The following is a 26,698-nucleotide window of genomic DNA, read 5'->3' as shown; positions in this document are numbered from 1 at the left end:
GTTTCTGATAATTCACATATTTAAATATTCTACCTTTTACCATTTAACCTTTGTCAGCAAAGTTAATTTGCAGGGGCATATTGTGAGCTCTGTGGGACAGAAAGCATATTTTTCTGGCGTGTTGTACATAGTAACAGTTTCTATGTAATATTCCATAGAAATATGAGTCTTTACAGAACTGGCTAAATATAACAGCTCTAATGAAGCTACCTTTGGTTTTAAACATAGCATGCTGCCTTCCAAACTGCAGGATTTCAGCACATGCATTGCTCCCCTTCACCAAAAATAGGAGCAGGTTGGTTGGCTTTCTGTCCTTTGGCAACTTCTCCTGCCTCCTGTTTGGCCCTTTGCTTTTTAAATGTCATGTGGTGACCCCTGAGAAGTGTCACTGCACTCCTGTCCCACCTCAAATCATAGTGGAAGTGACCCAAAAGAACCATGGAGTCCAACTCCTGGTTCCACACAGGACCACTCAGAAATCAGACTGTTCTCAGGCCACTTCCCCAGTTCTCTCCTACCAGCAGTGGTTTTCTTGGCCTCCTGGACTTCATCTCTGCCACTGCAGGAACTCTGTATCCCTGCCTTTCTTGGCATCTTTTTTCCTCACCAATTCCTATCATAACCCAAATTCTGGTGGTAAACAGCTCTGCCACATTTTAGGGTTATCTTTTTTTTTTTTTTTTTTTAATATTATTTATCTCTGAAAAGAAGGTGGTGATAAAACTTCTATGAAAGAGAGCACCAACATCTGGATGAACAAAACTGAGTCCCTCCTGAGTTCCTGGTTAGATGGGGTGGAGCTGACATTTCCCTTCAGGAGTTCACAGCACAGGCACTTCAAAACCAAGGACCTGTAGTGATCTCCAATAATCACACGTGTTGTTGCTTGAGTTGATCCCTACCTGTGAATTACACACACAGCCCAGTAACACAGCTCTCCACGTCAAAGACATCCACAATAATTTCAGGGTTTTAGTCAGCAGTCACAGACAGGTGTCCTCCAGCTTGGCCCAAAGAGCAGAGCTCTTGGATTGCTGCACCGTAATGTCCATGGTTATTAAATGCATTTCTTGGGGCCATCTGCTCCCAGAGCTGCTGAAAGGCAGAGGGCAGGCTGCTCACAATAGCTGCTTGTGTTTAGTGCCTTATCTGGAACCCGAGTCACAGCTGGCTGCTGGTCCAGAACGGAGAATGAAAGACACCCAAATGAAACGTAGTCAGCCGGAGCGGTGGTTTAGCATTTCACTAGCAGGCTTCCTCTCTTCAAATCACTTGTAACTTACCTTACACACAGGGAAAGAGCAGCCCAGGAGCTACAGACACCCTGTAGACATGGAAACAAACAGTAGCTTAGCTAAATTGCGTGTGGTTATGAGGGAGAATCAGTATCTCTATTATGCATTCCAAGCTGATGGATTATAAGAGTTTGATTATCTTTTTACTACTGTCTGCTTTCTCTTACACTGGAGGCAGTATCTGAAGAACCCCAATGAGCACAGAGTGCCTTATGATGTCAGTCCTGACCTGAGTGGATGCAGTGCTATCACTGGTTATGTGCACAGAACCCTCCCCACGATATGAAATACAATAACACGGACACCCAGTCCCAGCCCTTCACACTGCACACCTATTTTCCATACCTGAAGGAGCTGGGCTGTGTGAGTTGAACACAGAGGGTTCATCTGAAACATCCATTTCGCATTCCCTTTAAAGGCTGGGCCCAGCCAATAGCATTCAGTTCCGCACACATTGCAATAAGCTGTAGATCATATTTTGGCAGGAGCTGACCCGCACATTGCCAAGTTGTCCAGGAGATAGTAAAGCACAGCCTGCAGCTGACACAGGCGTGCTGGGGACCTGTGAAGCAAGCATTGGATCCAGGTCACAGTCACTCTTATTGGCAATAGTGATGGACACGTCTGGCTGCTCCTCAAGTCACAGCTGACAGCATTCTGGTGTGGGTCATGCTGCACGCTGTCCTGTAGTCTCCTTCTGCAGAGGGCAACCAGCCAGGGTCAGGGCTGGTGCCACTGCTCTGATGACTAATGTTCCAGTTAACGCTGGAGGATCATCTGCCCTGAAGAAAAATTGAACTTGGGATGTTCAAATTCCAAGGAATAACTCAATTTACCATCCTGGACCTGGAACTCTGTGCTTTCTGCAGCCTGAGATGCTCTTCTTGCAGTGTGCCCTCGAGGCCAAGGACACATCATGATCCCTAAGTGCAACTCACAGCCATTGGAAACTCCTCACCTTACGCAGGCTGCTGATACTGCACAAGAGCAGGGAAGGCTGGAAACTTGTCAAGGTTTTGGCATATACACCTTTTTTTTGTTTGTTTGTTTTTGTATAAATTAATTGAGAAATGGAATGCAGAGATGCTCCTTTTATATTGGCTCAGCTCTGAAAATGTTAATTTGCAGCTTTGGGGAGGGCTTAAGAGATAATGCTCTTCTGATGCAGACACCTGTGATAGGCAGTGCGTACACTGCTTTGCTTCCCCTCCACTAGGTTTTGCAGAGATTGGGCACGTGGCACTATATATGGTATATGCAAACATATGTAAAAGCAAACTTTATACAAATATTATAAAAACAAATGTTTTTATGTCCGTTTGTTTATACATTTATACAAATATACAAGCTTGTCTTCCATGTCTGTATTGCAGAACTCCCTTTTTTCTCTCCAGGCAACCTTATTGACAGGCCAATAAATACTACAGCATCTCTTTCCCATGGATTAAGAGAGCTGGAAATATCTGCTTCAAATAATCTATTTTTTTCACTGCATGTAGTAGGGGAGGGAAGAAAAAGACTTATAAGCCACAATGGGCAAGCAGGCAGGGAAACAGCACAGACACAACATACTCCTCCAAAAAGGTAATCACTTCCCCTAATTGCAGGAAAGTTGGCCATGGACACACAAAGCTGTAAGAACCCAGGGAAGGGAGCAGGTAAAAACAGAAAAGGTGAAGGAGAAATGAGATATGAAATTAATTAATGGATTATAATGCCTGTCTCTTGCCTGCAAGAATTTAGAAGTGGTGAGACAGTGAGAACCCAGCACCAGGAATACCATCAAAATAGGCTCATGCAAGATCTTATTTTTATGAAGATGTGCTCAAAAGGAAGACAAGCAAAGCATGGCTTTAAAATAAATATAATTTTTCACAGTCAAAAAGATTAGTTTTGCTCAATAGTCTACAGTCAAGTGGGAAGAACAAGCTGGTTATTAGACTACACGAGAAAAGAAACAGAAGAACACTGCAGTTTTACAAAAGAAAAAAATCAAGAGATATCAGTTTCATACAAAGACAGAGCCTGCCAAGGTCTGAAATAGCAGATTTATATCAGCCCAGCAGATGCAGATTTAATTCTCCTTCATGCAGCACAGGATGGGAGGAGAATCATAGAATCAAGGTTGGAAAAGACCCCTATGATCAGCCAGTCCAACTGTTCACTCACCACCAACACTGCCCACTGTCCCTTGGTGCCACATCTCCATGATCAAGGCACCACTGGGGAAACATCAGTGGGAACCTCAGGGTGCCTTAGAATTCAAGCAATTGCGTGAGGGTGGATTATCCAAAGCTTCAGTGAATTGGTTGAAAAGAAGACGTAACCAGTGCTGCACAAGTGAACTCAGATCAGATACGTGCATGTGAGATGTTGGCCATCAGCATCTGAAACTGTGCTGGGATTCAGCTCACCGTGCTGAACGCAAGTCTGCATCTGAGGAACAAGCAAAAAAAGCCCCACAGCTGAGGCAGGGAAGAAAAACAAAAGAAAAGCCCAGTTCCCAGTAGTAGGCAAGGGCAATAGAGAAAGCAACACCTCAATGTAAAGAGAAACAGAATTTAAAAAAAAAAGAAAAAAAAAAGTGAATGTTTCTGAACATACTGAAGGAAGACAGATTCACCATCCAAGCTTGGCACAGCCTGTTTATGCTGGGAAAAATATATATTGATCGTTTTTAGAATCAAAAAATAACATTATTATAGATTGCAAACCAGTAAGCTATTTAAAATGCCTGTCAGTCATAGCACAACAGCTATGGAAACAGCAGCTAGCTAACCACAGCTTGTAACAAGTTAGAATGTTTCATAGGGGAAAATAAGAAGTGATTGTGAATCAAGTCCTCCAGTCCCAATCCCCTCCCTCTTCCTGCTGGCCACCCCTCTCCCAGTGCAGCCCAGGATGCAGGCAGCCTTGTGGGCTACAAGCACACGCTGCTGGCTCATGTTGGGCTTTACATCTACCAGCATCTTCAAGTCCTTCTCTCTATGGCTGGTGCAGAGGTGCTCGGAACGCACAAGGGCAAGGCCAGCTCTGAGCACCACCAAGTCCTGCTGCTTGTCCAGCTCCCCTGCAACAAAAAGGGACACGTACAGCTCTGAGCACCTGATGGAGCTGCAGGTGTCCCTGCTCACTGCAGGGAGTTGGGCTCGGTGGCCTTTAAGGGTCTCATCCAACTCAAGCGATTCTAGGATTCTATGCTTTGCTCCTGCAATGCTGTGCAAGTCCTTCTTTCCAAAGGCCCTTTGAGACACCAGGGCTGAATCCTTGGTGGCCCCCGGGGATCGCTGCAGCTTCCTCTAAAACTGCTCCATGGACAAAGTGCTTGAGATGCTAATGGCTTTTAATTTCCCATGAATTTGCAAGCAGCAGTATCCTGCAAAGCTTCGGGTGATTGTTCATGCTTCCTCACCTAGTCTAACATTTATTATATTTTTCAAATAGACATTAGTATTAATTTAATCTTTTTTTTTTTTTCCTGAAGCGGGCTATAATTAAATGTCCTTTTCCGGTGACATTTGCTAGGATATGGCGTAGCTGGGCCATTTTCAAAGGCTCATTCAATGTAACTAGCATTTCAATTAGTGTAAGTGCACGAAGTAAATATTAAAAAAAAAAAAAAAACATCCCAGCCCCTTGAACTCATGCACATGGGACGGTTGATTTTTAATTGACTGCTAATTTTCTTCATCTTTTTTATTTAAGTAAGGGTAGGGTTGGATATTAAGAAAAATGTCTTCTCAGAGAGAGAATGCAGTGGCACAGGGTACCCAGGGAGATGGGGGAGTCACTGTCCCTGGAGGTGTTGTTACCATAGAGCTATTGCACTGAGGGGCAGTGGGCACAGTGGGGGTGGGTTGGGGTTGGAGGGGACCAGGCCTGTCCAACCCACGGCCCAGCACAGCTCTCACTGTGGTCAACCCCACAGCAGCAGAGCACTACTAACCCCAGCTGGGCTGAAAGCAGCTGCAGAGTGCAGGACCAGCTCAGTGATGGCAAAGGAGTTTATGCATTCTGATACACTGGCTAAATACAGTCCTATGAGCAGTGAAATGTGTGGAGCCATGCTTCCCCATTGCGATAAAGGAATATGAGGACAGGTTTGAAGATTGCTCAAAAATCATCAATATTTTGGTCTATTAGCAAATTCATTTTCAAGTCAAGTTAAATGCATTACTTGAGAATTTTCAAATGAAATGAATAGAGTTGCAATCCAAAATCTGATCACGTCTCTTTACTGGACTTCTATAAGCCCCCTCTTACTAGAGATAAATACCTCTTACCTCAGTCACACTGGTTCATGCCACTGCTTTTTGCAGTACACTCATTTTTGGGGCGCTCTTTCCAAGGATGAAGCACAGGAAGAGTAACATTTCATCAGAAATCTCTACAGAAACCTGTAATGGAATATCTGTGAGAAGATTCAGCCTCTGCTGCCATACCATCAACATCCACTTCTGATGTTCAAGGCCAACACCATAAAATAGGAGGCATTACATTCAGAGCAACCTTCATTGATGTACCCAAAGACAATCTCTCTCTACCCAACTCAGTGCAGCCCAGGTAAGCCAGAGAGTTGGGCACTCATGGACTGGATGGTCTTAGAGGTCTTTTCCAGTCATAATGGTTGGTTTCCCATAATGATTCTGTGAAGCTTGACTGAATGGTGGCAGCCCTAGCAAAGCATGCATGTAAAAGCATGCTGAATTTCTTTTCATTTTCTGCTCAGAGCTGCTATATATTTTCCTTTCCATAGCTGGAGCTTCATGTTGACACTTCATCTTTATGCTGTTGCCCTCACTTGTTTAGATTTTCTTATAGGAAATTTCCTACTGAGCAACATTGTTTTTCCAAACAAACCTTATTCTCCTTGGTCCATCCCACCAACAGAGCCCGAGTATGGACTAGCACAGTTCTCCACAACATCTCCAGCAATTTACCCTTTCTCTTTAAAAACAACCAGAGAAATATGGTATTCTTCTTGTTCCCATTTTTCAGGGAGGATTTCTAAAATAAGGCCTCCTCCAGGGGTTCACAGATGCAGCTCTGAGCTTGGAACGAGGTCATTAAAGCCCAGGCACATCCCGATGTGCATTAGCACAGCCCTGACCTTGCTGGGGGTGCGGGGGCACGCTTAGGCAGTGCTGTACAGTACCAGCAGTAATTGAGCCTTTAATAAGTTGTCTCAAATTACCATAGGAGGCATTAAGGAAAGGGACATTTAATTACAGTTCTCTGTTAGAGGGGGAAAAAATAAAGGCATGATGGTTTTAATTCATCCTCTGCAGAGGCTGCTCCGCAGCAGGGATGGATCCCATGGCACAGCTAGGTGCAGGCTGGGGACACGGGGTGCACTCCATGGCACAAAGAAACACAGGGATGGTGCACAAGGAGGAACTCAGCATCCACCCCGCTGGTCCTCTTCCCAGTCACTCTCTTGCAACACCAAAATGTTTATAAAAGCCAAGCTGATTTCTAAAAATAAAGGAAGTACCAGTAAATGCCTGTGTATGAAATGCAGCATTTTATCTAACACCACCAATTGAACTGAACGCTGCGCTGCACATTCTGCTGTTCCCAGAATAAGCACGGTGCATCTCAAATTGATTTACCCTTATTACTCATTTTGTACTGGGGTTTGCAAATTTCTCTCCCAGTGCAGAACATAATTCCTGTCTGTTGTTCACGGATGGCAGCCGGCTGACTCCAATAAATCCCACTTGGCCGGAGCCAAGCAGCTACATCGTGATTCCTCCTCACCAACCAGCCAAAGCCCTACTCGTGCTTCCACAGCAGTGCTAGCGGGAGATTTCCATAGCTTCATTTATTGTTCCTTTAGCCTCCTTCATAGCTCCCAATTATTTCAGGCTCCAGAGACGCATCCATCAACGCAGCGATGCTCCAGGAGGAGCTCAGATGTGAGGGCTGCTCTCCCTTTGCGGTCCCCTCCAACCCGAGCCATACGACAAACCCACCATCCCAGCCAGGAATTCACCTTTGTGAGGGTTCAAACACGAACCAGCTCTGATGGGAACCCAGCACCCCGCTGCCCTTTTTGCATTTCAACCCATTGTCCTTGGTTTGAGTTGGAACAGCACAGGCTGCGTTGTCGGTCGGGTAGAGATTTATGAGCAATTTAGCAACGCTGCTAGAACGTGTTTATTTTTGCGCAGTCGGTTACTACAGTGACTACGCACTGACAAGTGTCCTCAGCACTGTGCTCGGCTCTGTGTGCCTGGCATTTCCTGCTGACAAGTCCACACAGGGCTCTTATTAATAATCCCCCAGAGCTCAGCATTCACTCGCAGGGGCTCCGACGCTCGGTTTCCTGGCCCCCCTGTTCAGATGGCACTGCAACAGGTGGGTACAGGAGATAATGGGGGGAGGAGCAGTTCGGCACAGAAGCCAACCTGCCTGGCATACTGATGAGCCGCCTCGGCGCAGTGCCTCGCTGCCTGGCGGCAATCGTTTCCCCAAACCTCCCTACAGTGGTGAAAACACAGCGCTGTGGGAACGCCGTGCGTTAGCACTGCCTCTTCTGTAACTCTTCCTCACGCAGTCCAGTCTGTTGTGCTCCTCACCACCTCGGGCATCCCAGGGAAGTGATGTGGGAACCTCTTCCCTGTCCCAGGGGTGCCCCAGATCGTGGTTCCCCCCAGTTCCCCCCTTCAGGCGTCAGCAGCAAACCACCCTTTGCTATAGGAACTGTGCTTTTAGCACCTGAAGCCTCTTTTCTCAACACTGTCAAGTAGAGGCATAGTTGCAGAGGCTGCAGAAATGCTTTCATTTTGTATTTTTTTTTTTTTTCCAGTTAGATTAGTTCAGGGATCAGAAAATGAATGACTTGAGCTCCAGCCCCGCAAGCCTGCTTTCCTCCAGGCAGCTAAATACACTGCTCTGCTTGCTAGGCAAACATTTAATCACTGCATGCAGTATCCTCCACCACAGTGGGAGATGGGCTCTTGCCATGTTCCCATGGGCACAACGGCCACATGCATGTGCTTATTTCCCATGCAAGTTGTGGTCAACACAAGGATAGGTACAAAGAAAGGAAGTCAGTTTTGTAAGAAAGAAGCTTTGTAAATTGAATCATATTAAACTTACAAAGTCAGATAATCATAGAATGGCTTAGGTTGGAAGGAACTTTAAATATCATCTTGTTCCAACCCCACTGCTTGCATTGTCTATGTAACTACAAATCAGGAACCTATCTGATAATATAACTACCAGACAATTCATCCCAGAAAACACAGGTGAACACTGTTATGTGTTGATCAATACCAAGCATCACAGTATTGAACAGACAGTGACAAGAGTGATTTTGGTTCTGTAAAGCTTGCTTTTTCATGAGAACAGAAAAAAAACAAAAAACACCCACACCTCATAGAAACACAGAATCATTAAGGATGGCATAGACCACTGAGATCACCCAGTCAACCCCAGCCCATCCCCACACCATGCCCACTGACCACGTCCCTCAGTGCCACATCCCCATGGCTCTTGAACACATCCAGGGACGATGACTCCCGCACCTCCCTGGGCAGCTGTGCCACTGCACCACTATTCTTTCTGAGAATAAATTTTTCCAAATATCCAACCTGGATTTTACTCATTTTGAGTAAAAGATGCAGCCAGATCCTCATCTGCAGTTGCCCATTTGGAGAAGGTGCCTGGTGATGGCCTTTAACCTAGAAGGAGATTCAATGAGAGACCAAATAGAAAAAAAATGTAAGGCAGCAAAGGCAACTTAGTGTTGAAGTTACTTGCTTAGGGACCTTGCAAATTCACTGTTGCTTGAAGTCAAACCTGGGCACCTTTCCAAGAGCTATAGCTCAAGAATAAATTACAGATGTGACAGAGCGGATGTTCTGGAAGCACAGAGATATGATGAACACCAGGGAAACAGTCACATCAAGCAGGAGTCATTACAAATAAATTGGTATTCCTCAACACAACTGCTGAAGTGTGTGGGAAAGGGAGGAAGGGGGATTTAAGCAAGCTCTGACCAGTGCCTCCACAGCTGGTTTGTCCTCTAAGCACCACTGGGCTCAGGAAACCTGGGGAGGTCCATCAGTGAAATACCAAACTGCCCAAATGGAGGAACCATCTCACGCTGGTGCAGTGTGAAGAACCCACACTCCATGTGCTGTCTGCTCCCAATAAGCTCCCTGTTAACCGCGCACACGTGCTGCTTCATGGGCTTGGGCCGGCTGCTGTGGGTGTCCAACCATGTGGGAAAACACCGCAGTCAATGGGAAGACGGCTGCAATGTTAAAACCCTTCCCTGGAGTGGGACATGGACACAGAGGGCCTGCAGGAGTGACTCAGGCCAGCCTGGGGACTGGGTAGGAGCTCCCATGGAGAAGGTCTCAGGCAGATTCCAAGAGATGGATTAAAGCTATTAACATGTGAGTGGTGACAGGGTGGGTTAATGCTCACAAATCATCGCTATGGGCCTCACTGGCTTTCAAAACTTATACAAATTCATCCCACTTGATCATTTATCGCCAGAGGCGTGGGTCCTTCACGCTTTCCAGCACAGATCATGCCTCCTCCTCAAATTATACTCATCTAGATTTCTCTTCTGAGAAAACCCCAAAATAAATCACTCGTGATTTGTAATTTATTCGAGCATTTCCCAACCCATTGGGCTATGCGTTGCTTGGATCGTCATCTGACAAGATTAATAGCTTTAGGAGCCACTGGGAACACCTTCCCCATCTCCTCCTCAGAGCTGTGCTGACTCCGGCGAGGCACAGGCTGGAAGTGCCACCTGGCAGCCCTGCGTTGAACACAAGCTGTCAAGGAACAGGTTGCGCAGAAAGACATCCAAACTCAGTTTCACAGCAATACAGAAGTGACACATCTGTCACTCAGCTCTGCTAATGATTAATTGCTTTTGTCACCTCATTTCCGGGACTCCCTTTGTCAAGAGCTCCTGTCTAGCCTTAGAGCAGCCTGGGCTGAAGCTCCCACCTGTGCACCTCCGTGACTAGAAGCCATGTCCCACAGAAGTCCTTCAGCTCTGCAGTGTACACCACGTGTCAAGAACCTGTACCATTTTCTTCCAACAACTCTCCATTCCTGCCATCACCCTTCTGAAGCTACTGGACAAGGGGTGGGTGTTTTAGTAGTAGATTTCGGTATTGGCTGGGTGAATCTGGACTAGCATCAAGCTTAGCACACTAAATAGTTTCTTCATACTGGAGGAAGCAGAGAGGAAACGTAAGGACACATCCATGACTCTTCTTCCTGTAGGGTCTACAGCTTCTTCCCAAGCTTCTGCCGTAGGTAATATTTAAGAGAGCAGCACACTCTGCCCAGCTCCCACCTGCAAATACATGGCTTCCAAAGACTTCTGCAACCATTAATCAAATGCTTAAGGACACTCAATTTTCACATGCTAATTTACTTAAATGACACATTATTTTGTCTTCACAACTGAGACACCTAAACAGCTGAACAGAAATCACAAACTGAATCTCATAGGAATAATTAATAGATGAAAAATAAAACAAAACAAGCTAGAGCCATCCAGGCAAGCAGCCCTTGGGGTCTACCGACAACTCATTTAGAATCAAAATGGTCACACGCTGAAGACATTTGGACAGCCTTCTCCAGAGCTCCAGCTATTCTAAGGAAACAACTTGCTATAAAATTTGTCATGAGAAACAAACCTTGAGGTGTGTAACCAGACCCAGAGTGGGAAACAGAGCCAAGTGATCACCCACTGCTGGGGAATGGTCACAGAGATGGGACAAAGGCAGAGACCCTAGATACAAGTCACTTTACAGCCAAGTCTGCCATAAACATCAAGGAGCAAGGCAACATCAAGGGCAAGACCTCTTGAGCATCAGGGAACATTGTCCATCAGCAGTAAGTCCATGCTGACATCTTTCTCCAGAAGTCTCCTGCTTGCAGCCAATGCCTCACCCCCCAGCCAGCTGCTCCAACACTCGGCCTCAGCCCCTGCCATGTTCCCCAACAGGGCCACCAGCTGCTTGGGTCAACCACTTTTGCACCAGCACCAAGTTCTCACTGGGCTTGCTCAACACAAGACCTTTGCTACCTGATGTAATCTACCACAAATCTCTCATATGATGCCGTATTTGTATGTGCTACCTAAAATGGAGCTTTTGGTGGAAATCAACTGTTAGGAAATGCTTTCTTTCTTATATACATAATTGCTCCTCTACAACTGTGCAACATTAACTAAGTTGTTACTGCACAGGCTGGCAATCCAAGCCTTACCTGGGCATTGTTTGAGGACTTCCTTAACCTCAGTGGGAAGGACACACCTAATGCAGACACCACTGTTATCCCATTGACATTGCTGCCTTCCACTCTGAGCTCACAGGTGAGTTAATGTTGGCTTAATTCTAACAGATATAAGCAGAAATTATAGTTTGCTCCTCCTCCTCCACGAGCATATTAATGATTCTGTGCTGTGAGTCCCCCCAGGCGCACAGCCTTTACCAGGTTCTGAATTTCTAAACAAAGGTTTATTCTCCTGAGTGTTTACGGGCATTAAGTAAACATTACAGTTTTTAGTGAAGTGCAAAGACATTTGAAATCATCTCAATTACTCAGCTTTCATTTATGCAGCACTGTGACCTCCCCATCCCAGGAGGCTGGAGGAGCAAGGCTGAGTTATTAAACAAAAAAATCCACAGATGTACCTTTGCAAGAAAACAGAAATGAAGCAATGACTCCATTACCCTTTCATAGACTCATTAAGACTGGAAAGAGCACTAAGATCATCGAGTCCAACCATCAACCTATGCCAACCTGTGCCTGTGACTGCTGTGATCCAGGAAACGACCACCTCCAGTGGGCAAAGAGCCGACTGTATGAATCCCCTCCTCAAAGACCTCCCAAAAGGTTCACCAACCAAGAAGTACAAGAAGAGGCACCAGACGCCCTCTCCACTTGACAAAGCATTGCTGGAATCTCACTGCTTCATCCCTTTGCTGGCAGGGCACAGCTTTTCTTGTCAGGTTTCTGCTTGACCCGAGACACTAACAAGATGCTGGCAGGTAATCATTTAAAACTGCATTTGCTCTCTAAAGATGTGAAGTTATTTGCTTTCCCCAGTCCAACTCTTACTGCAGACTGTGCAAAGCTGCTGAAAAGGCTCAAATAAGGCTCTGTACAATTTAGTGTCTGTAAGCACGGGCAACCCATTGCAGGAAGACTTGCAAATTTAAAGCATTAAACAAAAATATCTCAAGAAACCCAGCAGAAGCTAAGGAGCAACTAATTAATTTGTATGCATCAAGTTTTCTCCTCCTATTTTCTAAGCACTGGGAGCCAGGCGGGCAGAAGAGGACAGTGACTCTCACATTACTGCAATAAACTAAAGACACCAGGCAGTTCATGGTTATTTATTACACTTCCTTTTCCTTGGCACCGGATTGAGCCACAAACCTGGAGCCGTGGGCAGATCCCAGCGTTCACTGCTAACGATGCACAAAAATAAGACAGGAGTTCCTCCTGGAGGAAGAGAAGCCATCCATCCACGCCTTGGGCTAGAGGCAGCGCCGGTAACAAATCGCTTGACTAGTTTATCTTCCTTATGCCCGTATCACAATTCTCTCAAACTATTTTTCTGCTGCTAAGTCCCAGTGTGGTCCTGGATCACTCAGTGGAAGTCAAACTGAGCAGTGCTGTGATGGAGCACAGCCTGGGGATCGTTTGCTTCCAAGCGTGGCACTGCTGAACCTCGCCTGATTAATTGTGAAAGCGGGATCTCTACACAAATTGTTTTAAAGGAGAATTTGATTAAGCCTTAAAAGGTGTCTTCTAGGAATATTTGTGCCAGCGAGACTTGATCACACAGGGAGAAGATGCAACAAAGGGAAATTAGCTTGAAGGAGAATATCCAATTAACTGCTTTCTCAGCTACATTAATAACAGAGAGATAAAAGAACATTCTGAAATCCAAACAAATTTCACAGCACAATATACTGATCACAAAGTCACTTAGGCATCAGCAAAGCTGTCCCTAAAGTTGTATTGGAAAGGCCAAAGATAATGGAAAATTCATACAAATAACACTTTTATCGCTAGTCAATTTGGGCAGTCCTGATTGGAGGTGTTTCTTCAAGAGAAGTGGGACACATGGCCCAAGAGAATAGAAAGAAATTGGGTTCAGTGAGGCTTTTCACCCTCAGTACAAGTATATTTCCAGAGTACCGTACCAAGTCACAGAAGTGCCAGCTCTGTTAAAATTTGGGACCCTCCCAAGGACATCCTTGTCTAGAAACTGTACGAGTTCACAGTGCTGGCCCACACTTCCCACTCTGCCTCGTGGCAGGAAGCAGATTTAATCCTTCTTCACAAGGAGTAGCATAGGGCAGGAGGACAATCATAGAGTCACTAAGGTTGGAAATACCCCTATGATCACCTACTCCAACACATCCTCCCACCACCAATACTGCCCGCTAACCATGCCCCTCAGTGCCACATCTCCCCAGTTCTTGATTGTGGGATATGGACTCTCCCACCTCTCTGGGCAGCCTGTGCCAATGCTTCACCATTCAGGATCAAGGATGGACCCTCACTACAGGAAAGCAGGACAAGAAATTCAGTTGTCAGTGCTGGAGACAGACAAGCTTATGGGATGTGCCAGGCCGCAGTTTGGGGAAACTCAACTCTTAGTAAGTATTGAAAACAAAATAAACAGATTCTCCCAAACCAACCCTTCCTCAAATGAATTATTTCATCGTATGCGAAGACAAACAAAAAACCCTCCAGCTGGAGACACAACACGAAGCATTGCCATGCACAGGTCCATCACATCTCCATCCCCTCCTGGGAGCACGGCCGTGTCCATCACCCACAGCTAAGGCAGAGCCCTGGGTGGGAAATGAGCACTTTCAGGATGTAATGCATTAGATCAGTTTTCAACATATAATTTAGGACTAAATTAATTACACCCTAGAAAAACTTAGGGATTATGGACAACTAGCTCGGCAGCAATAACCATGCCTGCTGATGAGAGATTGACTAGTCTGTCAAGCCTTTCTCTGCCAAACCCAGTGTGCCCACTCTTCTATTTTATTAAACAGAACCACCACCTCAGCCTCCTTTCAATCAGGAGAATTCTAAATCTTGCATGCGCAAGGTAATAAAGAAGACTGCAGCTGCCTGGATCTCCTATTCATCTTTTCCTTTTGGATATCAGCTCACTTTTATCAGACACACCAAATCATCTTCCACTGTAAAAGCGTATTCAGGTCCTGCTAAGCCATACAGCTCCACACGCTAGGTCTGGCAAGGTACATATCTGCTCTCCCAAAGCATGCAGATGGACAGAAGTTTCTCCCATTTCTTACAAGTTTATTTTACTTCCATTATCTACACGCTGTCTTCCAAACTACCTCAGAGAAAACTGCAGCAAAACATCCATCCAAAATGAGAACAGGTCTTCACCTCTCCCTTAAGTCATCTCTGGTTGAACACTAGCATAAGCCAGATGACATTTGTCAGCTTTTTCTCACTCCCTTTTTCTGATCTCCCCAGTGCTGAGCAATTTTGTAAGTCACTGCTCTTTGCTGCTATTTCCTAGGCTGGGTGTGCAAACCTCCATGCAAACTTTCCCCGTTTCAGTAAGGGAAACTTCCAGGTGATTTCTCCATTTTTGGTAAAGTTCTGACATTCTGCATGTCAGTGCCCTCAAGATTTTCCCTTCTTGATGACTTCAGCAACAAGTTCCCTTCCTATTTTTGTAGTAATTCCCTTCTCGGTCCTCCAACAAAAGCAAACAATTCTCCTACAAATGTCAGCAGCTTTTTTGTTTGGTTTTTAAGAACACAGACCTTGTTTACTGTTTACTAAAAGCAACATCAGAGATGACATTTCTTACTGGTTCACAGATGATGCAGCAGCCAAGCCAGACCACGGTCTAGAAGGGACCAAGACAATAGATTTGACACCCAGTTTTCTCTCCAAGAGGACACTATTTTACAGACTCTTTATGGAACAAAAACCATGGTTGTTTGGAAACACATTCTCAGGGAACACAAGTTTACTTTACCTTTGCTTCAGGCAATTCCCCAAGTAAGTGTCTGGGCACAGTAAGCTCCAGGTTTCTCACCTCTGCATACCGACTGCTCCTCTTGGTTTTGCTTGGGGTTGGGGAAAGCGTGTGGGCAGGAGGAGGCAGTTTGTTTTGAAGGTTAGGGGCTGAAGGATCCATGTCAAAGAAACCCCACTGAAGAAGCAGTTACCTCTTTATAGGGCTGGGACAGCACTCTCCACCACCAGGAGACTTACAGAGATGCTTTTCAGTAGAACACCCTCAACTCTCAAATGTGCCTGTGCTTCCACAACACCAGGCCAGTCTCCATCCCCACCCTCTTTGCTTTTTCGTACATGAAGACGTGACTAATGGCTGACCCCATACATTACTGGCATTGGAAACCCACAGCTAAGGATGGGGCAACCCCCCGGGTGGTCCCCATGGCCAAACATGAGAGGTAGGTGATGAGTTTCAGAACGGCGTTTTACATCAATCACATTTTTACTACATGTTTTATTACATCAATGGCTTGAAAAAATTTTTATTTGATGTCAGCAAACATTGGAAATCATAGAAAAATGAATTATGTAGAATTTCACAAAGGAATTTACCCCACTATAATTCCTCGTACAGTAAAATAATTCAAAACCAAATGTTACTTTTCAGTGGCTAAGCAATTTGATAATGCTATGAACATTCATCACAGTAAGTGTGCTGAATAATAGAAAACAGGCAAAAAAGACATTTAAAATATTACTTACAACAGCATTATTACAACATACTTTCTTTAAAATCCCGACGAGTATTTTATCACTTCAAAAGCTATACAGCATTTCCATTATATTTGCAAACTTAACCTTATACATCTTTTAAAATCTTGAAAAAACTTCTTTTAAGCAATCTATAAGCAGTTAACAAAATTGATAAAATCTACATAATGGAATACTATACACTCCAGTATAAATTTTATTTTAGGAGAATATGAATGTAAACACTCATTATTATACAACATGCATAGACTATACTGACCTTCCATCTTCTGAACTGTAACTTTCACTGCAATTGTGCTTTACTATCAACAGGAAAAGCTGCATTAATCCAGGGAGTGGCAGAAAGTATTTGCTTTAGGGGCATTGCACAAGATCGCTAGATTTTGACTTGCTGAAGACAAGCTGGAGCTAAGAACTTTTTTTTTTTTCCTTTTTGTCTTTTCTTTTTTTTTCTTTTTTTTTTTTTTTAAGAGTAAGTATCAGGCCATTTGTCATCGAATGGGGTATGCACAATTTTGTACAGATTGGAGAAAAAGAACGCAATTATCAGAGAAATTTCTTAGGACTGTTTTTGCGCTTCACTGACTTGGGGATGGATGTTCACAAACCCAGTGTTCGAGTTAGTGTAATGCACTGCTTGGCTCTTATTTGGTGTGCAAGAATACCGACAGCATTTCAGCAATTTAGAGAATAAAAACTGAAATTTAAAGTGACAATGAGCATATTTTATTACATAACGTTTCAGATGTCTTTGTACAGGAAAGAAAAACGTTTGTCAGGACATTTCTTCGAGAGAATAAGAGTTTCACTCTTAGAGCATCTATTAAAAAAGTGTTCTAGTGAATACTTATGGGGACATCCTGGTTGCAAATTCATAAAAATATATTAGGATTCCATTATCCCCATTGGTATTAAGTATATCACGACAACCACTGTGGTTGCACTACCAGTTATGGCTGCTATAGTCTTACGCGTCTGATTGTACATTGTTGCTATACTGTTAAGCACAACTGAGGCGTGTGTTTTTTTTTTCCCTTGGTTGTAAGATTATATTACAAAAATTGATCACCGTTTCAAACCAGTTCGACACGCATATTCAAGTAACAAGGTTGTTTAATGGATAAGTGGAAAAAAGAAGTTACCTAGCACTTTACACGACTACGTAGAAATTAAATAGAACAAATGAAATTTGTTTATGCATATGCAATACACTTTTATATCTTTAAGATTTCTAAAACTAAAACTTAAACTATCATTTTCTTTAACGATACCATATTTTGCACAATAACTTATACTTAGGAGAAATTATTTCCCATTTTCCACAAAATATATATAATTATGACATTCACATTGATAGTTTAAGAAACAAAATTTAAGTGAATATTCTATCTTACGTAGTTATCTTTGTGGACCCTTCTAATCAGAATGCAACCAGTTGATGTAGCTAATGCTTGATCCATTTTAAAAAAGGAAGAGGGTCTTCACCTAAACAAGACCAAACCATTTGAACTTTCAAAAGCTAAAATGATTTTATCGCATTTAAAAACATAAAGAGAATGTAAAAAAACTAAGCCTTTAAAACACAGTGCTATTATATTGTACGTCTCAACTACAATAAGATAGCCGTCAACTGAAAAGTAATTGAACAACTTTTTTCTTCCTAATATCACAAATTATACACGTTTCCCCCTACCCCTTGGGGATGAAGCCAAAACACAACTTTTCTGATCATAAGATGGACAGATTTGAGGGCAAAAACTGCGGAGAAGTCCTCATAGGTAGCTCAGTGGCCAGCAGGAGCCCAGACTGATGAGTTCCACCAGCTGGGATGTGGGATTGCACAGTCCCCTCATACTGGCACAGATCTGTCTCTGCACACTGATACCAGCAGGAAGTTTAGCACTAGGGTGCTTCTAAGAGCAGCACTGCTTTGCACCACAACTGTCAGCTCAATTCACAGTGCTGTTTGCCCACCTTTAGTCCTACCTCTCGCTGGCTAGCAACTGGCAACTGGTCCCAGCAGCAGTGGGACCAAAAGGATGCACACAGGTCCACCTTCAGCGCTGCTACTTCACAGAGACAGCTGCAGGGATGCTGCCACAGACTTGGGTCATGTAAGAGACTATAAGTTTCCAACAGAGACGACAGGGAGTGGCTTCCTTCCAGCCCCTCATCAACTTTAAGGATCTCTCTGGAGCTACCAGAATGAATACGCTCAGAAACAGCTGCAGAAGTCACAAAAACAGACCCCTTTGGGGCTAAACACTGCAGCACATCCTAAGAAACACCCACCTGCTCCTTCACCTGCATTCACCACTCAATATCTGATGATGAATCACTTTCCCCACAAAAAGAAGAGACAACCTCAGACGTAACTGAGGCCATCTCCCTGCCTTTCCTTGGGCTGTGACCACTGAGAGATGTCACTGCAGCTCTCTGGCAGCCAGCTGGCATTGACCTGGCTGCTTCACATACAGAGATCTGAGCCACCACAGCACAGCCCAGCGACTCAACCATCAGCAAGCTGGGGCTAGATCCCGAGCACCGCACCTCAGCTGTAGGGCAGGACAAGAATAGCTCACTCCAGGAAGCTGGTGCCACACACTGCTGTTCACTGTCCTGACCCTAATCCTCTGTAGAGGAAGAGAGGCAAAGGTCCATTTCTGTACCTGTGAAGACACCTGTTGGTTTCTTCCAACATCATTAACCATTTTTTAAATGCTTTGTGACTAGTGTTATTTTGCAGCTTTCCACCAGGCAAGAAGTAATACTGCTTCTAGCTCCTCTAAATACTGTCTGCTCAGCAGCCAACAACTGCCTCGCTCAAGGTGCAAAGTCCTAACACAGGACCTTCCAAGAACAGCTCCAGCTCAAGCCAGCTAGACAGATCACAGCACAGAGGGCTGGGGGTCTGAAAGCTGCGTGCACCAAGTATTTGGAAAAGCACCTCTTAGATTTTAAATTGCATATTTTGGTTCAGAACATGAAAGCGACGTGTGCTTCAGAGGGGTTAAAATGGCCAATGAAATTAACCCGACTCTTCTCCAATAAACTTCCAAGAGACCAAAAACTACTTGAAGGTTGAATTTTGTTCTCCAACCCTTGCCCAGACTTCCAGTGGGAGAAGTAGTTTGATGTCTTTGGCAAACAGCGCCCTGAAGAGGGATGAGACACTGGGACTGGAAGTGACCTATGATAGCCAAATGTAAAAAAGGCACATATTCCAAAAAGGAGAGGCACCAGAGAAAGTTGTTTTGACTTAATCCCACAGAGGATCAGGAAAAAGAAAGTTGTGTAGCACTCATTTAACAAGTTACAATGCAAATGCTGAATGCCAGGGGTTAAAAAGCATATCAAATAGTTTCAGGTTACGTATTCCCTTTTGCACTAAATAAAAGCCATTAAAATATACAGGAATAAAATGCTCATTTAGGGAGCTTTCTATGAAGCAAGAATACACAAATACAATGGAAAGAATTGCACACACCAGCAGTGTAATGAATTACTTTTACAACCTTGGAATGACCAAACCTTCTAGATAACATTTCCTATCACTTTGCATTATTCAAGATTGCTTGTTAACATGCCCCGTCATTTCAGAACAAACATGACACCACTGGCATGTGCACAGGCCTCTCCTTTATAGAAAGCTCACTAATAATAGTGTCATCGTAAGAATACACAGGAAGCAGAGACCACAAGGCCATGCAGCAATACGTACTTATACCCTACAGACCAAATATTATAAGAACTCCTAACATGTAGAGTTACTGTGGGGCTGCTAAGGAGCTCCTTTTGTTTTGCAGGTTGGTCGAAATTACAGACAGGTGTTACTGGTTCTAGAAATCCCCATGCTCAAGCAGGACGTTGATGCGATGGAGAGCTGAGCTATCTGGGTGCATTTGAAAGAAAGTGGAGGCAGTATGAAGGAATGAGGGGAGATTAAGGCAGATGTAGCACAGGACTGGAAGCGTTTGCCTTTTTTTGGTAATAGCTGCTTGTCCACAGATATGATGCAGATGGCTGTCTGAGGTTTGCTAATACCTGATATCCTGGATAACACAGTAGTCAACACAAATTGTTCTAGGCTACAGCACCTTCTCATGAAGCAGATGCATATCTGACATCAAGAACAGAAGTAGCCTGGAAGGAAGGAGGAAGGGGGAAAAAAAGAAAAAAGACGTTTAGTTCACAAATGAATACACACAGGCTTTTTCTTTTATCTTCAAACTTCACCCCAAGTACTGAAAGCAACAAGACAGCCAAACCTGGCACATGGGGAAAATCACAGCAGCTTCCCCTGTTCTGTACCGCACCAGGATTAAGACCAGACCCAAGAGTGTCTCACCTTCCCACTTCAAAGGGGGGGAGGAAAAAAAAAAAAAAAGAGGAACTTGCTATGAAAACAGACCGAAGGGGAAAGCCCAGAAAAGTCAGAGGGCTGACGAAGCTTTTGTTAAGCTGGGGCCAGGCAGACAACACATGCCAGAGGAGACAGTACCTGAGGCACTGCAGCATTAGGCCAGCAACATCATCTCCTGCCCACCCAAGCAGCTTGTGAAAGAAGCGCTCTTGAGTGCAGGCCAGGAATGCCCCTCCTAGCCCAAAGAGATCGCTTACGTGATAATCCAAGTCACACTCCTCATGCCCAGAATCACTCTGGCAGGCACCAGTGAGCCAGCTCCTTGCAGCACTGTGCTTAAGTTACCTCTGAAGGCAGAAGCTCTACACTGAGCAGCAAAATTTAGGTCTGATATGCTCAGTGGGCATTAGAACTCCACCATGGGACACCCTTGTGCCCCTTATTCTGGCACTGCTACAAAAAGCTGAGGGCTTGGTAATTAAAATCCTCTCCACACTGCCAGCACTTCCCTCCTCCCAGCAAAAGCACAACAGTTCCTACCATCCAGAAGAGGATTCATTGAGAACCAGAAGCCACATCACATGGTGCTAGTTTATAGCACATGCAGTATGTCACGGCTGGCAGCTCCTGCCACCCTGCGTCAGCCTGGTGCAGACAAGCTGTCCCTATCTCTTCCAGTACTGCAGGCAAGGTATACTGTTTTACTCTTACAGTATCTTCCTTTTATCTGGGCTTTGCAACTATTCCCACCAGCCTGTTGTTTTGCTCCGCTTTCTACCACTCAGCACGTGCTCGACTCCAGCCTGGGTGCTTTCCGTTAGTGTGAGCACTGTAACTCCTGTCCCATAGCCGTATCACCAGATACTGTCATGCCTCCAGTCTCCTTCCTCCTCCTAAGCCAACTTGTTTGGAATTCACCTCATTCCAGGATCCAAACACTGGCTGCAGCAACAAACATCAGTTCCTGCCATTAACAGACGTTTGCTTTCTACCACAAATGAGACACTTTTTGGATCTTATCTTTGAGAAGCAAGAGCGCATTTGAAGACAGAAAATCCGATGGCTCAGAAGTTCAGCACTGACAAGGTGATACAGCTCTACAGGTCACAGGAAAAGGCAATGACATTGGCCACTTCAAAGATGGCTATGGACTAGTACACTTGCCTCTTCGCTCCTCCTCCAATTCTGGAGAAACGAGACAATTTCATTCACCTCCTTCTAAGAATGCAAGTATTTCTGAGCTTGGTTCTGTTCTTACCTTTGGACCCAGCCCCTACACATAAGCATCATAGGAGAGCATACTACTAGGATTTGTGGAGCAATGAAGTTCTGCTCTCTGAGCATCTGAACAACAAGCAATCTACAAGTGAACCAACCACAATCAAGGCAAGTTATGAAAAAATATCCAGTAGATGGAGAAATCTTACAATTATTTTTATTCAGCCCATGCCAGACCAAAATTTGCCTTTTACTGTTGACCACATTTGAGAAGATGCAGCTTTCACGCCAAGCTGTCTTGTAAAACTATCCCAAAGGAGCCCTTGATCAGCTTTTTTTTTTTTTTTAAACATACAAACCTGTAAGTGCAGTTTTCTTTTGCAATAATGTGTCAATATTACATTTTTATAGCCAACTTTGGTATTTAAATCAATCTCTTAGTCTACTTTAAACACGCGCTGTCTTTTGAAAAATAGTACCTCAGTGAGCCTCCATCAAGGAGAACAAAAAGGCTGTTTCTAGAATGCCTTCACAGAAACTGCTGTAAATTCAAGGAAATCTTGCTGCTAGGTAATTCCAGAACAAACAGTATCATACATTTCATTGTTTATAGACTTCTTCCCTTCCCTCAAGTGAAACCCACTCCATGATCAAAATGAAAGACAGCTTTGCCTCAGAAGTCTGTGAGGTCTCACAAAGCCAAACCTAGAACAACTGCTTGGAGAACTGTGTGCAGGGAAAACATCCAAGTCATATAAATACCTATCAGGTTTCAGCAGCAAGAATCATTAAAACATCTGTGTACCGATGCGATACCATCAGAGGGCTGCAGACTAAGTGCTCTCTTTCCAATTTCATATACATCTAGCACTCCCAAAAATCAATGTTGGGATCTGTAGATCCAAAGCAAAATAATCTCAGCTGCACTTTATTTATTTTAGAAATAAAAACTGACTCACTGAAGATACACACACACCCCTCTATATGTATATGAATTGAGCTCAGATTGGAAACTTTGTCACTTTTAAATGGAATTTACCTCATCTTCCTCTTCAGACATTTTAGTGGAATTGTCGGGGGATTTTACAGGCTTCTGGCTATTGGTTCCATTTGTCTCCTCTTTGCCGTGTTCTGCCTCCCATTCCTGTAGAACTTCGTCTATGTTGAAACGACGTCGGTAATTTACAAAAAAGTTTTTCACTTGCACCACAGATTTGTTACCGATCACATCAGAGATTGCCTGAAAGTCTCGTCCGTATTTCCTGATTGCTAAAAGCAACAAGAAAAACAAAAAGTGTTATTTCCACAAAGACCACAAATCAGGCTCGAGTCACAGCAAAAGGATCCAAAGCTGAACTTCTGCCAAGTTTCCAAGCCCTTCTTGATTAAACCAGCATAAAACAGCCCCAGTTGTGCATGAGGCACAATTAAGACTAGCCCCGCAGAAGGAAAAGGAGCTGTAGCAGACAGGCAGAACAAAATCCAGAAGTCCTGTGTAAATCTGCCTGTATTGCTTGAGAAGTCGCACAGAGACCAAAGCAGTGACCCCAGCAGGGTTTTCCTTTCAGAAAGCTGGGACAAGCAGAGATTATATGCATGTGCTCATTTGGTAAAATGCGTATTGCTGGGGGAGAGGCTGACAATAGTTTCCTTGTTCAGTTCTGTTTTTTATGTATTAATAAACAACAACATCAAAATCCTTCATTAGCTGCTGCACTGAAACAGCTATGAAATGCAAGAGATTTCATTATAACCTCCTGAAGTACAAATACACTTGTAGTGCCATACCTTGCACAGCAAGAAGCTGCTCATCTGTGGTCCAACGTGCATTAAATTTCTGAACAACCTAGATGGCATAAAAAATTCAGAAAGCTTACATTAACATAACCAGCAACTTCCACTTGTAACTGAGCTCATAAAAGCCTCATAAAAACATAGCAATTAATTCACTGTTAGTCAAACTATCATTCATTTTAGTGGCAGCGTTGTTTTCAAAGAACTGCGTGTGGCATCTATTCAGTTAACTGTGACACACACGGCACCTGTAAGTCACCGGATGATATAAAAAGATAGGGAACAGTCTCAGCAGATAACCAAGAGCCACAAACTCTTCAGAAGCACCTACTTGTCTTTATCACAGGCACCCTCTGTAATCTTGGTCAAATTATTTCCATCATGAGGTGCCAGAGTTGGAAGAAAAACAGCAAAAGCACTGAGTGCCAAGAGAAAGGACAGGCCGTTAATGTACCTCCTCGTTTCTCAGCACGTAGAGCAAAGCAATCACATCTCACAGGTGCATGGGGAGACAACACTGAAAAAAAAAATCTGGGATACTAGTACTTCTGCTAGAAACTGTTTGCACATGTAAAGAGTTGCTCTTTCTTCCCTCTCATTCCCACTTTCATTACACGACAACAATGAACACTGTAGGTCTTGATTCACTCTGATAACAAGGTACTGGTCCTAGCTTACTGACCAGATGAACAGCACTGATATGGTGATACAGATTAGCTTTTATCTCCACAAGAAACAAGGGTCAGAAAATGATCCTACCTCCGGAAGTCTGTACTGTTCTATCCCACCTTCAAGCTTTTCTTTGAGAGCGCTGTTTGTCTGTTTGATATTTTGAATCTGTAAAGAAAATTTCATCCCTTTAATAAGGATGAAGACCTTTGGCAGGTCAGCTTCCAGCAGCCCCAGGGGGAAACACACCACCTTAGCATCCTGCTTCTCATCACCTACCTTTTCTGATAAAAAAAATTATTTGGAATAACGGAATGTAGGTGCAATTACAGTATTAGAAGACCCTGTTTATTTTATTCTATCCTACCTGCAACTCATTTGGAGCAATAACTGCTCCAACTTCCAGGTCTGTATAGAGCCCAGTATAAGATGAAAGCCCTGTTCACAGCAAGTAATGAATCAAAAACTGCTAGAGCGCTCTGCTTCTCCCAGAGCGCCAAGAAGGCTTCAGGCCAAAATACCAATTCTATTAAGTTTAATAAAGAGCTTGAGCCAGATCTGTACTTTAAAAACACTGAAAATGTTCTCATCCAGGAAACAGACTCATGTAGTAAACCTGTCTATACTAATAGATATTTCAAAAAACATTTGTTCGTAACATTTGTCCATAACCATTTAAAAGACAGATCCGTCAGATTAACAAAAGGTATGTAGGAGAGTATGTATGATGCCTGTCTAGGAAAGAAGAAGAAAAAAAACACTTTGGTCTTTCCAAAAGCGCCATAGGAAAAGATAAAGAAAATTGACTGCTGCAGATTGAAATCAAATTCGTGAAATCAATGATATCTGAAGGAAATTCATAGTTAAAAGGAAGGAACTTTGAACTGTAAGAAACACCAAGAGCCAAAAGAAGTTCCTTCAGGTCAGTGCTATGGATTTTCCTTTGCTTCACTTTTGATAGAAAGTAGGCATCTCATAGAACAAAAGCGTAAGAGAAGAAAGCACATGGCTGTGTTAATTCACAGCATAAGGCCAGCAGCTTGTCAATTAAGCCACATAACGATGTGCACAGTCATCATCTAGCTACACATTCCTGGGAATTGTGCAGATGTGACAGGCAGTACCAACAAAACTAGCAGTTATTCTTTAACTACATCATCCATACCTGTCGCTTGATTGAGACTAATTCCATGTCCAGTTGTCTGAGTACAGTGGTAGCAGCTGTGGCATTGGCAGAAACGGCCTCCACATCCTCTTGAGAAAGGAACATTCCTTTGGGAGGTTTCCTCTTCGCTCTGTTCTTGGCCTGTGTACTGTGCTTCTCCTTCTTCACCTGAGGAACGGTTTCAGCGGGAGGCACCTAGGAAAGATTTTACAAAACACATGCAATGTTTTAAGTGACCAAAGAAATACTCATGCAGGCTGTGGATGCTCTTTACAAGAATTCTAGAGTGATCACAAAAAACACAATTCTAGATACCAGTCATTTTTTAAATGAGGATTTATGCTCTCAGATTAGCAAGATGCTTCAGGTGCTCATTTGCAGTCATCCTCAGTTTGCAGAATGAAAGAAGTAGCTTGAAATTGGGAAGATTTTGTTTTGCTATAAGTAGCACGTCATACATACTCTGTCTTATACAAATCTTTCTTCTAGCCAGCTTTCAACATTAACAGCAGAAGCTGGTTGCTTTCTCAGCACATTCCCATTTTGGGAATTTTCTGTCATTTAAATATTCTGGATACTTGCAAAGACTCCAAAACCTCTCTTCCTGCTTTTGACATCAGGTCTCAACACATTACTTCAACTGAACAGCAGAAGAAAGCAAAGTGGAACCTGGAGACAGGAGAAGAACACAGCTAGCAAAGTTTATAAAGATTTATCTTTTCTGTATGTCAGACAGGAAAAGGATATAGCAAACTAATTTAAAAGCTAAGGATGAAGGAGTGAGGTGACTACAAAGCAGTTCTTAGATCATTAAGCAGCTTCTTGGAAGCTAAGTTTTCCTGCCTAGCACTGATATATAATATTCAATTAAAGTAATGCCGTTTGCCCACAAACAAAATTTGAATCTCTTTTGGAAAAGGGAATACTTCACCACTAATTTGTATGCATTTTGGCTAAAGCAAAGCACTGGCCACACACTGCTAACAGGTATGCTAGGTAAGATGCAATACTAAAGATCCTTAAAAGAGCACGCTTGATTCCCTAATACCAAACATCTCTTCCAGAAGTTACTCTCAATAAGCAACACACACCCAAGATATATTATCCAGTGGCTGGAATATTGCCCAGAACACAGAACAGAAGAAGACAGGCAGGAGAAGAGAAAGCAGGGAGGAGAGGCCACACATCTGAAATCCTCCACTCAATCACTGCCAGTTTTAAAACATTGGCCTCAGTTAACGCTATTGTTCCCCTCCTAATTTGCAGCTACATGCAGTTTCTACCCAATCTGTGGCATTTGCTCATTAGCAAGCACTAAAACTCACACAAGGTTGCACAAAGCCCCCTGTAAGCACTTGGCTCTGCCTCCCAGAGCCTGGAGAAGCCCAGAGCAGCTGCAGC

The 26,698-nt window shown here is 43.8% G+C and overlaps 1 protein-coding gene across 1 annotated transcript in view; it reads right to left on the bottom strand.

Annotated features, from left to right (window-relative positions):
* Positions 1–15,319: 15,319 nt before the first annotated feature.
* RCOR1 (REST corepressor 1) overlaps positions 15,320–26,698 on the bottom strand; it is an 82,989-nt gene continuing 71,610 nt past the window's right edge. The window contains exons 9-13 of the mRNA XM_031592965.2: positions 25,298–25,492; positions 24,223–24,300; positions 23,458–23,515; positions 22,709–22,938; positions 15,320–20,231 (exon numbers count right to left, since the gene is read on the bottom strand). Coding sequence (XP_031448825.2) covers positions 20,190–20,231; positions 22,709–22,938; positions 23,458–23,515; positions 24,223–24,300; positions 25,298–25,492 — 603 coding nt within the window. The 3' untranslated portion in view covers positions 15,320–20,189. The remainder of the gene's footprint in view (positions 20,232–22,708; positions 22,939–23,457; positions 23,516–24,222; positions 24,301–25,297; positions 25,493–26,698) is intronic.

Source organism: Phasianus colchicus, chromosome 5, assembly GCF_987193195.1.
Source record: "Phasianus colchicus chromosome 5, bPhaCol1.hap1.1, whole genome shotgun sequence".
Lineage (NCBI taxonomy): Eukaryota > Metazoa > Chordata > Aves > Galliformes > Phasianidae > Phasianus > Phasianus colchicus.
Note: the sequence above shows the minus strand (reverse complement) of the source record. Positions and strands in the feature narration are given on the sequence as shown.